General features: G+C 36.3%; 2 protein-coding genes across 7 annotated transcripts; one reads left to right on the top strand and one right to left on the bottom strand.

Moving 5' to 3' along the window:
* Positions 1-110: 110 nt before the first annotated feature.
* LOC111005082 (Tetratricopeptide repeat (TPR)-like superfamily protein) lies at positions 111-2,627 on the bottom strand. The gene is made up of 3 exons (XM_022276456.2): positions 2,486-2,627; positions 2,116-2,398; positions 111-1,966 (listed from the first exon to the last, which is right to left on the bottom strand). The coding sequence occupies exons 1-3, from the start codon at positions 2,518-2,520 to the stop codon at positions 977-979; spliced, it is 1,308 nt and encodes a 435-aa protein (XP_022132148.1). The 5' UTR covers positions 2,521-2,627; the 3' UTR covers positions 111-976.
* A 78-nt stretch (positions 2,628-2,705) lies between these two features.
* ATJ1 (DNAJ heat shock family protein) lies at positions 2,706-13,782 on the top strand. 6 transcript variants are annotated; one of them, XR_002600703.2, is made up of 20 exons: positions 2,713-2,996; positions 3,081-3,186; positions 3,343-3,429; positions 3,556-3,647; positions 4,204-4,287; positions 4,476-4,514; positions 4,637-4,747; positions 4,827-4,868; positions 4,954-5,041; positions 5,661-5,725; positions 5,822-5,884; positions 5,989-6,061; positions 6,972-7,063; positions 7,684-7,755; positions 8,356-8,412; positions 10,466-10,514; positions 10,609-10,678; positions 11,675-11,764; positions 12,875-13,071; positions 13,360-13,782. XR_002600703.2 is itself a non-coding variant. In XM_022276452.2 (19 exons), the coding sequence occupies exons 1-19, from the start codon at positions 2,970-2,972 to the stop codon at positions 12,864-12,866; spliced, it is 1,335 nt and encodes a 444-aa protein (XP_022132144.1). In that variant the 5' UTR covers positions 2,707-2,969; the 3' UTR covers positions 12,867-13,068. The 6 variants fall into 6 exon arrangements, 3 of the variants coding, with proteins under 3 accessions (XP_022132144.1, XP_022132145.1, XP_022132147.1); XR_002600704.2 differs by lacking the exon at positions 7,684-7,755 and having other exon boundaries at positions 2,706-2,996; XM_022276452.2 differs by lacking the exon at positions 13,360-13,782 and having other exon boundaries at positions 2,707-2,996; positions 12,839-13,068.
* The last annotated feature ends 657 nt before the right edge of the window (positions 13,783-14,439 follow it).

Raw genomic sequence — 14,439 nt, 5'->3', positions numbered from 1 at the left:
TTAAATTTTAATCCAGTATGACTGAAAAGAAAAAATGATTTGCAGAGGTTGATTTCTATTTGTTTCATGAAATTTCGAAAGCAATACTTCGGAGAAAAAAGTAGAAAAGATAGGAAAAGAGAGAAAAATTGTTGGCAAGGAGTGGTGGTTGATGTTACAATTAGTCAACCTATCAACTTAACTCAGGGACTATACTAATCATGGTATGAAAATCTGTTCGAGAGGAAAGTAAAGGCTATATTCGTAACAATAAGTGAAAATGAAAAACTACTCCAAATAACGAAATATTCTGAAAATGCTTGAAATTGGACCAGGATGCTTCTTTCGTTGCTGGAAAATACACAGTAACTTTATTCTCAGCTGGCAAAAACCACGATATGCACCACTTCCAATTCTAGTCATTTATGCTGCTGTCAACGGATTCTATTCCATTAGCAACCAAACCTAACCCAATTTACTTAAACACGACTCGATGATTTGCAAACAGTACAAAGGACACTTAGAAGCCCTGAATGAATAAGGAAAGGGACAGACAATAATAGCATACCACCTATGAATCCATCTTATTCCCATTGCGACAAATCTATGCTTCACAGTGATTGCACCATTACAAGCAGATTAACGGCATATATAGATAGATGTTCTATCGAACCATATGCAATGGATCATATCAACAGTGTCTTCGGCTCCCATTTAGCAGAGTTATTGTATATCAGAAAATGTTCATGATCCTTCAGTGTCAGTTCCTTCACTTGCTGAAAATGAAATCCAACTTCACATGACGTCAGGACAGAACACATCAACTGCAACTGCATCAGCTTCCTCTACACAAATTGTCTTACCAAATCCCCTGTTTGTAACTCATATGAGACTGTGGCCATGGCAAAGGAAATGCCCTTCATATTAATTCAGTCACTCCTTCAATGTATAAGCTCAAAACCAACAAGCCTTCCAAGAACAAAAGGAAGTGACGACTTTAACCAGGGTGGTGTTTCAACAAATCATAATCTTTCTTGAGAGAATCAATAGCTCTATCCATGTTTTGCCTCTTCATCCATCCCTCCATGAGAATCTCCCATGTCTTATAATTTGGACTCCCACCTCTCTCCAATGTGCGCAGATGCAACAACTCGGCTTTTTCTAACAATCCATTCCTCACATATGCACCCAGAAGAACATTGGAAACTCTAATGTCGTAATTACGACAACTGAGTTCCCATTCCTTAAATTTTTTCTCAGCCTCTTCAATCTCTCCTAGCTTCACCAAACATAGAAGCAGACACATATAATTAGCACAAGTGGGTCTGCCAATTACAGCTTTGCTAGCTCTCCAAAGTCGAAGAACTCCCTCTTTATTGTTCAGAGAAGCATATAATGTGATCAAGAAGAAATATCCAAGCCTGTTACATGGGGATAGCTTCTTCTCTGCATCTTTTAAAGCTGAAAACGCTTTCTCAACAACGCCTGCCTCTATGTAAACTTTAGCCAGAGTAGATAGAGTGCTCCATCCCACTTGAACGTTTTCGTCTTTCAGCATTTCTTTGTGCACCCACTCCACTGACCCAACCCCATACATTTCACTGCAAGCATTCATCCAAAGGTTGTAAGAGAGAACATTTCTCATTATTTGATTTTGCTTCATGTCCCTTATGACAAGAGGAACTTTCTCATTTTGAGATGTCGCCACATACAGTTTCATCATCTCATTGTAAAGATGCGGCTCCACAACCAGTCCCAAGTCCTTAAGCTTCATCATGAAAGCCTCAGCTTTCTCGGTGTTCCTGTCTTTGACATAACCATGAAGAAGAGGGAGAGATGAAGCTTTCTGAGAGGCTATGTTGGGCAATTTACTGAAGTACTCTTCAGCTTCCAGTAAACCGTGCAGTTTGATAGTCAATTCCAATCTGAGAGCATGATCAGCCGGTGACATACGCAATTTATTTCGAGTTTCCATCAACATTAGTACCTGGATATAAGAATATATTGAATTCTACCTGTTATCACGATCTATGAATCATATATAGTGAGATGAAATATTCTGTGATCTTGATGTATTCTTCCATTGAAATGAAAACGAGGTAAGAAATTTCAATTTCCAAACTGCTAGTTGCCAACCTCTAGCGCTGACGCAAAGCGCTTCGATTTGCAAAGCTTTTTGGTGACCTTCCGGAGCTTAGTGATTGAAATCCTTTGAGTCTCACGGTTGCCACTCTGAAGCACGGTGGTTACACTACTCCGAGGTAATTTGATTTTCTTAGATTCCCGCTTGAAGTTGTCATCGTCGCCTCCGTATTTTAGGGTTTTGGGAGATACCGCAGAAATGGTGCAGAAAGAGTTGACTGGCGATGGCGAAATAAGTGATGATATAGGCCTCCATGCTTCGAGAAGGAAGTGAACTCTGCATTTATAGAATAATAAACAACTCTCTGGTTCAGACCAGAAGCGGACTATGAAACGATAAAATTTAGAGCTGTAAAAGGCTTACCGTCCGGCGCCGGAGCGTAGATACGTCCTCATCATCGACTCCGTTCGAGCGGCGATCTCCGGAGCACCAAGCTACCGCCGCATCGATTGGTTTGCTTGTGCTTTGGCGCGAAGGTATAACGTATATCTTGATCGTCCCTTTTGTGGGTCCCAGAAAACCGACGGTACAGAAATTGCCCTAAGCCAGCGGCGTAAGACCTTACTTATAATCAGCACCGTTCAATATTTGCTGACGACTAAATCCCCCAAAAAGCGATGCATAACTCGATTAACCCCTAGACTGTGGGAGTACTGATCATCGTGCGTCGCCGGCGACCGGCGAATTAGTTCCATTTCTGCTGCTTGAGTCAACCGATCATTTTCTCTCACGTTAGCCTCGAATTCTTTACCTGGTGGCTGGTTGATGAAGTTCTGATATCTTGTTACATTTAAGTTCTGGTGATCAGTTATTGCATTTCGAGCGTTTACGGCGATTTTGCTTCGTTATGAGACGCCTCGGCTGGCTAGGGCTGGTGAGTTTATACGTATCGTTATTTGCGATCAATTATCTTTACCGGTGCTTTTTATCAACGTTGTCTAATGCCTATTGAGTTTAGTGCCGGCGGCAATTGCTTTCATCTCTAGCCGTAGGGTCGTCCATTGATCAACGAGTCTCGCTCGGAAAAGTTTCATCGTTGCGCCAGACTTTTTCTTGTGCCCGAGGTAATTTTGTAGGTCTCCCTGAATATTTATCTCTAACTTCAGCTGAATGATTGATGAGTTCGCTATTTCTGAGTTACTAACAGTCTTCTAAGCACCGCACTTTCTTTCTTTCTTTCTTTCTTTCTTCTTCTTCTTCTTCTTCTTCATGTAAACCAGCGTTTCAGGCAAGTTCTTCTGCCGTCGGGAAAGCTCCTGATTTTGCCACAACATTACCGGCGAATAGACGTTTCATACACGCCACTGGTGTTTCCCTCTCTTCCTTCAGCTGGAGCCGTGATGGCTGTAGAATTCAATAAATGAACCGAATATGTACTGATTCATTCTTTAAAACTTACTCATCCGATTTTATCATTTTATGAATGTCTCTAGGTTCATGTCAATCTATTGAACGAGATTACTACGAAATTCTTGGTGTTCAAGACAATGCCAGTCGAGATGAAATTAAAAAGGCGTATCATGCGGTGAGTGGGTTCATGAAATTGGACGTGAGGGGGATGTGATTAATATTTCTTGCAAATATTTTAATTTTTCTCTCTTTTTTCACATTCATAAGCACTAGGCACTACGCACATGTATGGCAATTCAGTGGTATGCTCATTTGAGATGAGTACATCTTTACACCATGCAAATCTATCGCCTCTTTCTTTATTCCATCGAGACCCACTCTACATGTCTTCTTGCAGCCGTTATTATATCTTTTCTCTTTTCATGTATAGCTTCTTTAGTTGGTTTATAGTTCTTGGTTCGGCCATTATGCTTGGGAACGGCTTGCTTAAGTCATATGAAAATGAAACATTATCTGTTTAGAAAGACTTCTTTTTAAATGGTTTAGGAATATTATACTCAAGGCATGTGAAAAAGGAAGATTTCTTATTAAAAATGCTATAAGATTGATGGAAATTGTTCTTGTTACTGACCAAGTGTAGTGACCACATTTGTTGTCATCTCTTATATGCCCTTTCAACAGATACTTCATTGTTCTTATTAACTTGCTAAGAATTGTTGTCGTTTCTGCAGTTGGCCAAAAGGTACCATCCCGATGCAAATAAGAACAATCCTTCTGCAAAGAGAAAATTTCAGGAGATTAGAGAAGCCTACGAGGTTTGTAGGTGTTATTGGTTTTGACTTTTGAGTCTAGTAAATCTCTTCTTTATTGGTTGTTTTATTCATTAGTCAACATATCTTTAATCTATAGTGTTTTACTATAACTAACAAAATTGCCTTTTCCTTTAGGCGCCTGTGTTTAGTACCTACAGTAATTTCATTTATTCTCTTTTTGGAATTTTCAGATTCTGCAGGATTCTGAGAAGAGGGCACAGTATGACCAGGTTAACCGTTAAATAAGTGACGAAAATACTCTATAGCTTCTGCTGCTTGTGCTATTTTTCTTCTTTTCTGTTTCCTTTGCATTTTACTGACTTGTTTGTACTATGCATCTATGTGGCTGAAGGGGCGTGGTGGAGAACCTGAAAACGTAGATTTTGGTACTGGTGACGCAGAGGGGTTTAGCTATGCTTATCGAACCCATTTTTCTGATTCATTTCAAAAGATTTTCTCTGAGGTACTTTGCTTACAACCTCTTATTCTTACTCATCAATTCAATTGGATAATCTGATCTGAAGTAATTTGTTGCCTCACAGATCTTTGAACATGAAACCAACCGTTTTGCCTCAGATATTCAGGTTCTTCGTTTATCTCCGATTTTTATTTTACTTAATTCTCAAAAATTTAAAACACAAACTATGTTATCTGTTTGATGTTTTGTAGGTGGACCTACCATTATCTTTTACCGAAGCTGCAAAAGGATGCACAAAGCATTTATCCTTTGATGCTTTTGTTCCCTGTGATTCTTGCTGTGAGTAAGGCTGGTTGTCTGCAAAACTCAAGTTGTGTTGAAATCTGAATACTGGCTAATGCAAAAGTGTGGACTATTTATAGCCACACACACACGCCAAAAAAAAAAAAAGAAAAGAATAAAGAATAGAAAAAGAAGACTTTTATTGCATCTTAATGATACCGAGAATTTTTTGCAGTCTCTTAGTTGGACGTTAGTTAGATGCTATTCAGCAAACTCTGTGATATTTCAGATTGAACTTAGAAGTTGGAGTAATTAAATTTGTCTATATTTAGAACCAGAATGTACGTTATATTTTTTTCATATCCAAATGTAAACTCGTGCAAAGCAAGAACTTCCTTTTATCTTCTTGTACATATAATCAGTTTTAATTTTGAATTGATTAATAAAGAACTATCAGATCTCAGGTGGAGCGAAAATCAGTTTGATGTGTTAGTCACAACTGTCCTGAGTAATCTGTTCTGATATTAATTAAATTGTGATGGTTACTGAACGCTTGAATTGTTATTTTGTCTCTTTGCCTCGTGCTTACCCTCAGTTTACTCATTCCCAAAATATAGAAGAGTTTTAGCATTGTTGTTTCCTCTGGTAAGTTTATATCCTTTTGCCTTTGTTTTAGATGGGCGGGGCTATCCAGTAAATGCAACAAAAATAAGTTGCCCTACTTGCAGAGGTTTAGGTAGAGTAAGTATCTTCAAATTGTAGGTTACCTGCAGTTCTGGAAGCATGCAGTGTCAATTGTCTTTCTATCTTTTCAGATTTGAGTTGTTTAATCATCAGGTTACGATTCCTCCATTTACATCGACATGCACCACTTGCAAAGGATCGCGTCAAATCATTAAGGTTTGATGTATACTTCAAAATTATTATTATTATTATTATTTTCCCTTTCTAATCTTGTTTCATTGATTTATTTCTTCGTGTTTTTTTTTTTTGGTATGCTTCAGGAATTATGTGTACAATGCAGGGGATTGGGGGTTGTGGAGGGTGTTAAGGAGGTCACGGTTACCATACCTGCTGGTTGGTCATAACCACTTGACTTTGTAAATCATGTTGGATATCAGAACTTGTTTCAAATTAAACACGATCAATATATTATGTCGTATAAGGCTTTTCTTGAGCAACTACAACACTTCAGATAAGCGAACTTAAAAAATTGGAATTAATTAGATTGGATTAGAATTTATTTCACTGGTCAGTTGAGAGTGCACATTCATTTAATGAAAAAGAAGAAATCTGAAAAACTAATTTCATAAGTGTTATTTATCTCAAAAGGTTAAGTTGTTAGATCATATTTAAGTTCTTATTGGAAATATCTTCTAAATTTTTAAATTTTGTGTTTTTTCTTTACTTGAACCAGGCTTGTGTAGGTATTTTGTTTGAACTTGAGGGAAAATGAGATATTGCAATGACTTAAACTTGAATCTGATATCCAAAAGCTTAAAGCTGGCAACTTAAACTTGTGTAGGTTATATTTGAATTGTTCACAAGATTTTACTCGGTGTTCTTCAATTGTATTATGTTAGGCCCCCAATTAGGAGTACAATTGGGATACCTATGTACGCAGGGGCAAAGGGGGAATTTCCCCTCCTCTGACAATTAGATCGTTGGTCTTAGGAAGGCCCTTGTCCTTTTGTCTTTTGTGAAGGGCCCTAGTTTCCGGGAAGGGGATATATGTGTTTTGTGCTGCTTAGGAAGGGGCATGCTTTATTTTGTATTAGAAGGTACTAGACTGTTGTGGAGAGTGCAACCCTCTCGAATGGTTGTCTGTTCTTGATTACTTTTATCAGATATTATATTGTGAGGAAGTTCCCTCACATAATATTACACGAACAATTTTTAACACAAAAGAATGGATGAAACTCCGTAATGGTTTTTCCTGAAGATAGTTTATCTAACAACCTTTTTTATAATTGTTCAAATGTATTAGGGGTTGATGCTGGAGATACCATTCGTGTGCCAGAAGCTGGTAATAGTGGTGGACGAGAAAGTCAACCTGGCAACTTAATCATTAAATTGAAGGCAAAAAACCACCTATATTTTTCTTTAGCTTATTTTAGCAGTCACACACACAATGTTTGTTCTTGTCAATGCTACTGCATGACTTGCTAACTCATGCTCACTGTGATGACCTGTTTCTCCTGAGTCCTGCCTGTCTCAAGAGAACTAAGCCCTCCTCGATGGATGAAAGAATGTTATGGTCGATTAACTTGTATTTGATATCTTTGTTCCTTTGGATGAATATATGTATATGAATTGGGATGCCGTTTTTCGAATGTCCTTTATAAAATTCAAACATCTACGTTATTTCTTTTCTATTTAATTAAAATTAACCTTGTGGCTATATTTCCACTTCTAAATTGTATTGATTTCTTAATGACAGACTTCTAGTTTACATTATTTTTCACTAGTACTGTTCTCATTCTTTTCATGATCAACTTTATTTTATGCTATGTACAAAAGATCTCTATTTATCACTGAGTTTAATAATTTAATAAAGTGTAATATGCTATTATGTATTCTTTTGGTAATAGCTTTTCACTTTTAGTGGAATTGTTTTAGCCATGGATGTTAAATCGATAGATTAATATTGGGATGGCTATTTTTCCAATTACATTAATATTTTTTTCCCTATGTGTTAGGTTGCTGAAGATTGTGTCTTTAAGAGGGATGGTGTGGATATTTATGTGGATTCTAATATCAGCTTTACTCAAGTGAGAAATTAAATTATTGTTGGGATTTGGATGTCAATATTTCTTCATGAGTGGATATGATTTTCATTAGTTTTGGAAGTTTTTTCCGATCAACAGAATCATCATGGCTCACTTCTCATGCATTTTTCTGAATGTATAATTTTTTTCCCTCTCTATTCGAAGTACCTTATTCTATGTGCCCTTTATGCTGTTAGATATTTGGAATGATTTCCATACCCTGACTTTTAAGTTATTACACTTTCTTTATTAAGGGATCTCCAAGTAGGAGCAATATGTTTTAAGTATCTCTCTCATATAGTCTTCGGGCAACAGGCCATACTTCTTTTGCGTCATGCAATTTTCAAATCATTAAAATAAATGAAAGTTATTTTGTGAGATTCTTCGGATTCACTTGCGAGGCATTGTTTCTTCTTTAGAGTTTTTTAAATATAGTGGTTAGTAGTATGACACTTCAGATGGTATCTTTTTACATTTTGTTTATTTTTCATACAATATTTAATTATTTATTGTGTTCTTCATTGTATACCATTACGCATTACCTTTCTGCATATTTCTTTAAATTGTGATTTCGTCAAATTTGATTTCAAAGTGCTCTTTCAGGCTCTTCTTGGTGGCAAGGTCGAGGTTCCTACATTGTCAGGCAAGATACAAATAAATGTAATGCTTAAAATCATTGTTTGTATAAATTCTCTCTTATATGTTGTTTTCCTTTATTCTGAAATATCTTGAAACTACAAGGAATCACTACAAGGAATCTAGGTTAAGTGCCTAAAGGAAAAAGTAATATATTTATGATTTTTACTTTTTATTTAAAAAATTATAATTGCGTTGAAAAGAATTAAATTTACAAGAACAGTTAGGAGCATTACAAAACAATTGCAGTATAGAGTATGGAGAGTAATTGCAAAATATTTTAAGAAATAAAACTCCAAATGGAAGGAAAAAGAACTATAGACTCCCAAATCTTACTGGGATCTTTACTTGCAACCAGTTGTTATAATTTTGGGTCAGACAGACTCTGTTGTAGTTCAAAATTCATCTAAAACCTCTTCTTGTATTCCCTGGTTATAATTTTGGGTCAGACAGACTCTGTTGTAGTTCAAAATTCATCTAAAACCTCTTCTTGTATTCCCTGGCTCTCCATAGCAATGTTGAAAATTTGTTCTCTTCAAATTCTAAATTTCTGGATAGAAGATGGGTCTAGAGTCGGTTTTTGGTTGGGCTCTGTGGATTATGCATGCACCCTTGGCCCAAAGTTCTCCTTGCCTCTTTATACTCTGAAAACTTCTCTTTACGGCAATATTTAGAGTACTTCGGACGTGGGATTTGGCTTTCAACAGGGGTTTCAATGATCTGGAGGTTGAAGAATGGCTCTCTTTAAAAGTTCAATGGCTACGTTGGAAGGACTTAGTCTAACGGACTTACTTACTCATTCCTCCAGTTCTTGCCAATCATTTTAGACTAATCCTGAAAAGTGAAGTCAGCGCAGTGCTTGCCTAGTGAATTAGTTAAAAGATAAAAGCTAAAGTGCTTTGGAAGTGTAGAGTTGGATCTTTCTCATGGAATCTTTGGCTAAAGAAATCAAATAGAATCTTTTTGTGAACTTGCCGACTCAAGTTAAAGTGCTTTGGAAGTGTATAGTTATATCTTTCTCATGGAATCTTTGTCTAGAAAGAACCAAATAGAATCTTTTTGTGAAGTTGTCTGGTATACCGTATACGAACTCAAGTTGGAGTGCCCTGAACAAATATTTCATTCGTAATCAGAGTACATAAATATATTTTTTGTAAGTCTTTTCCCAGCGGTTTCTTCCTTCCCTAGCCGTTAGGTTTTATCTTCTTTCTTTCACTCTTAATATACTTCTATTGTCGAAAAAAAAATACGGAAAAAAAGGTCTAAGACATACAGGGCTAGTTGTTTAGGAAACTTAAGAGATGTATTAATCACATGTAAAAGAACAACCTAAGAGCAAGGGGGTCCTTCCTAAAGAAACTAAAACAAGAAGGCCTCTTCCAGTTTTGAAGGATCGAAGAGACAAAGAGAAGTAGTAGTTACAAAAGAATTTGCTATACGGTAGCACTACCTTTAGTAGGTTTCTCGGGGAGGCATTAGTACTAATGGCAAATTTGAAGGAAGAAATCATATTAATTCTCTCCAACTTAACTGGTGCTCCCCGTAGAACTTCTCAGGAAGGTGCAAGGCGCATGTTCTTTATTTTCTCCTTCTCAATTGTCAGCAGAAACTCCTTTACAGCTTCAGTGTTTAGAATTCAGATGGTTTTCCCTAGGACAGTGATACCTGAGGTTCTAAAAAAAAGGCTAGGATCTGTTTATCAAAAAAATAAAGAACAGTTGTGGAAAAATAAGAAAAAGAATGAAACTTTAACTGCTGGAACTTTTTCCAGTCCTCTACACCCATCCTCGGCACCCTACCAGGACGGTAAAAATTGTTTTCTGTGTGTCAAGTTACCAAGAGAGTGAGTGGGTAAATACTCTTAGTAGGAATATTTTCCTATTTAAATCTCTATTTACTTGTATAGGACATAATGTGAATTAAAATATTCCCTAAATTCTAAATGCAGTAATTTGAAGACCAATCTGTTTGAAGTTCCTAATTGTTCATTTAATTGACACGAGAAGAAATAGTGAGCATGTCTTAATGCAATTTAAAGTTTAAACTCACTTGATGATGCTTTTATATCTTAAATCAGATACCAAACGGGGTTCAGCCAGGACAATCTGTAATACTCAGAGGGAAAGGTACGCCTTTTTACCCCATCCTTTCATATATATATTTTTTATTAAAGAACCAAAAAGGACAAAGCCAGAATATCTAACTCTGGAATTGATCCAGGATTGCCAAAACATGGACTTTTTGTTGATCGTGGGGATCAATACGTGCAATTCCGTATTAAATTTCCAACGTAGGTTTTCTTTATACTCTTTATTGTATCAACTCCTTTGGTATTTGGATAATCTCTGTTTGGTCGTGTCCACATTTCTTACTTGGAGCTCCTTGTGCCAGAAGTCATGGTTCTTCACTCACTCATTGATAACTATAAATCTCAATTACTGTAGTTATGAATTATTGAGGTTTATAGACACTCATGCACAAGAGAATATTATCTCGAGTATTAGATTTTGTAATCTGAAAATAAATTGTGGTCTCTTGAAGTAAACTTGAATTTGATGAATGGAATTGCATACCATAATCTGGTTGGTTTAACACTTCACTAAGGTCTGGATACCCGTACCCTTCCTACAGTAGCTAGGCTAGTAGCAACTTAAGGAATGAAGTTCCATATTTACTAATTGGTATTAATATGTTGACCCCATTCTTCCAAGGGGACTGGTAATAATAAGTAATTGATCTGATATCAGTATATACTTGTTAGTACTTTTAGTTATCCATGTGGAACATTTTGGTTCAGCAGCATATCACTTCTGATTGTACTTGAATTATTTATGTGGAATTCGGACCTTTTATTTTGAATTGTTATCTTCTATCCTTTCACATCTCCTTTTACTTTTCCCCTCTTATACTGTGGCAAAGATAGGTTGAAGCTACATCTTTTGAGTTTTTACAGTTAGCATGACTAGAACAACTTCCTTTCTGCTAGTTTTATGACCTTTATGGCATTAGCTTTGAAGATCTCTCTTTGAGATTTGATGGTAGATTCAAGCCCTTGCCTTTTGATCCTTTTTCTCATCACTTGTTTGAAATGTTCGTGCATCTTATTTACGTATCTACTTGAGTTGTAGGAATTCTTAAGAGGCAGATTGTCTCTCCGTTCTCTTACATATTTTCTTCTTTATTCCATGTGTTTCTATAGTTTTTTTGGTCTCCCCTCTCCAGTTTTGAAACAGTATGCTGCAGGTTCTGTATCAACTGATTCACATTTTCTTTCATTGTTTTTTAGTGAAATAAATCAGCGACAGCGTGCCATTTTAGAAGAGTTTGCCGAAGAAGAGATAAAGAATGGGATTGACAACTCAAATGAAGGAAGTTGGTCAGTTGCTGAATCTTTTCACACTCTGTTACTCCCCCACCCCTCTCTTCTTCCAGCTGTTAAGCTAGATTTGTTGAGCATTTTATATTTTTGGTAAGAAACAAAATTTCATTAATCAAAACGAAACATATGAAAAGTGAGATTATTAATCTTGAAAGACTCACAACCAAGGAGTTCTACAAAACCTCTTGATAGGATCCAAAAAGGCCTATCTATGCAAATATCATTGATAATACGCAGAAAACAGTCCAAAAACAGAGGAAAACAAACACAAACCAGTCCCTAGCTCTTTTAGTTTGAGAGGCCTGGAGATCTCTTCCTAAAAGGAAAAACACAACCAAATCAAATAATCCGGTACCCCTGCAACCACATGTCAAATAGCCCTCCCTTGCTCCCCTTTGTTCCTTGATCCTTCACTCCCGACACTTCCTAACTTCCTCCTTGTGTATGTATGGTGAATTGGAGGCCTTGGGTGCCAATCTCTCTGATTGGCAACGATACAAATAATGTTGTTATTACAAAAAGAATTTGAAAGGAAGCCCCAAGAAGAGGTACTAAAAATGATTAGATCCCATTCCCCTTTCTGAAATCTTCTAAAATATTTAGTCTTATATTTCTACAACCAAGCCTTCTAAAACAAAGAACGAATCTCATTCCTTGTAGGATCTTAACTTGTTTCTTTAAGACAACCACCTAGAAGCACAATAAAGACAGCTCTAACATCATAAGGGAGAGCGAACTGTAAATTGAAGCGGGCAGACAATTTATGCCAATGCTTAAAAGTGATAAGGCAATAAAAAAAAAAAAATTAGTATAGCCGATTCTCCATTTTGGTTAACACAAAACCTACCAATTTGGAGTGAGAATGGTCTTTGGTTTTCTCCTTTGAACAACATATGTATCCACAAAGGATGCACCCACCACTGCTCACGCACACACACTTCAATTTGTAAGTTTGAATATAATATTTTTATTCAATTAGATTTAGAAGTAAGAAACAATTCGTTTCTTGTTCAGTTGATTCTTTGCCTGCTCCTGTTCTGATTTTAATGAAGATCCTGAAATGGAAAACAGGCTTTACCAGCAGCTCTCTACTGGTTGAACTTTCAGGTGGCAACCAATTCTTAACCGTGTTGGGGAACCTAAGTTTATCCTTGAATTTGCCCTATTGATATTAGTCCTATTGCTCCTGAATAAAACAATGGGCTGAACGAGGTCCTGCAGTTCCGGTGGGGCAGATATTTTGGCAAGTTACCATTGAAGTGGGATGTCCACCTGTTCATTCATCGAAGATATGTAGATACAAGGTATTCTATTTTCTCTGGTATTTCTTATTTCCAGCTTATGTGGTTGTTTTATTTAACAGTTTATTGAAAACTAGTCTTAACTACATTAACTGAAAATGTTGTTGGCAGTAAGCTGATTGTTCTCAATTTTACACACCAGGTGTAAATTTGAATGATCAATTATTGCTCTTGAAGTTGGTCGTTAACTTTCTTATGCATCTCTCTCCTTTGAAAAGCCCCTACAACTCCTCTATCCTTGTGCCATTTTTGTGTCTCGTGAACTTGATTTCCCATTGATAATCTTTGCAGGTCAATTTTTCAGTACCTGAGTTGCAGTTTCAAATTCATAAAGGTTACCCGTCTTACATTCACTCACCAAATTTATATAGATATTACAATGAGTACAAACAAGATCTCTGGAAGAGCAAGTTCTTTCTTTTCCCCTCCGTTCCTTCCACCTCAAGCTTTCCTGTAGGTTTGATCCAGATAACTACCCGAATCACTTTCAGCACGGTACACATTTTGATCGTCTCGTCGGCTCAGTCTTTTGCTATGAATTTTACAATAGCCCCACAAATAAAAATTCTTTGGTAGATTTTATTTTATACTGATGATTAGGTAATGACGAATGTTATATTCACAATGCATGGTCTCATATGTGGAAGGGTTTTACCTATTCAAAACAAAGATTTATGATTTATGAGTAACAAAGAACAGAGATTTATGGTTCCAGGGTAATGTTATTCAATAATGCTATCTATTTCTATATCATGGATATTCCTTTTTTTCTTTGGATAAGAGATAGAACTTTTCATTGATAAGTGAACCATTCAAATTGAGTACAAGCCATTCCACAATGAAGAATGCTTGAAGAACATAGTTTTAATTGGTATTAATGAAAAAAGAATCAAAGTTGCAAAAATTCTTGGAAGAGATTAGAGAATCATCATAAAATTATTCCTTGATGTTGATATTACCATTGGATGTTTCGTCATAAATGAGAGCAGTTTGTAAAAAAAGTGGGTTTCTGTTTAAGGGGATAAAGCTGATCAGTTTTATCAGTAGATTTTATGGTTAAACTTAGATGTCGAACTAGACGAGGGACTTAAGTGATCCGAGCTTTTCACCTTCACCGCTGGGGATCAATTAAGGGAATAATTGCAAACTTTAGTTATTGGGCCAAGAAAAAATGTCAATAAAAAGTGGACAACAACCCAACTAAACTTTTTTAGGCACATAACTACGTTAATGGAAACTCTAATATTTAGAGATTTGTCAAAATCTGTTTATGATGGGGTCTATATGAAAATTACCTAACTACTTATATTCATATATTTTTAATTAATAAATAAAACTCTAAACCTTAAACTAGAGACAAATCTTCAATTA

This window comes from Momordica charantia (genome assembly GCF_013281855.1).
Source record: "Momordica charantia cultivar OHB3-1 chromosome 8 unlocalized genomic scaffold, Mcharantia_2.0 BLBB01000008.1, whole genome shotgun sequence".
Classification (NCBI taxonomy): Eukaryota; Viridiplantae; Streptophyta; class Magnoliopsida; order Cucurbitales; family Cucurbitaceae; genus Momordica; species Momordica charantia.
Note: the sequence above shows the minus strand (reverse complement) of the source record. Positions and strands in the feature narration are given on the sequence as shown.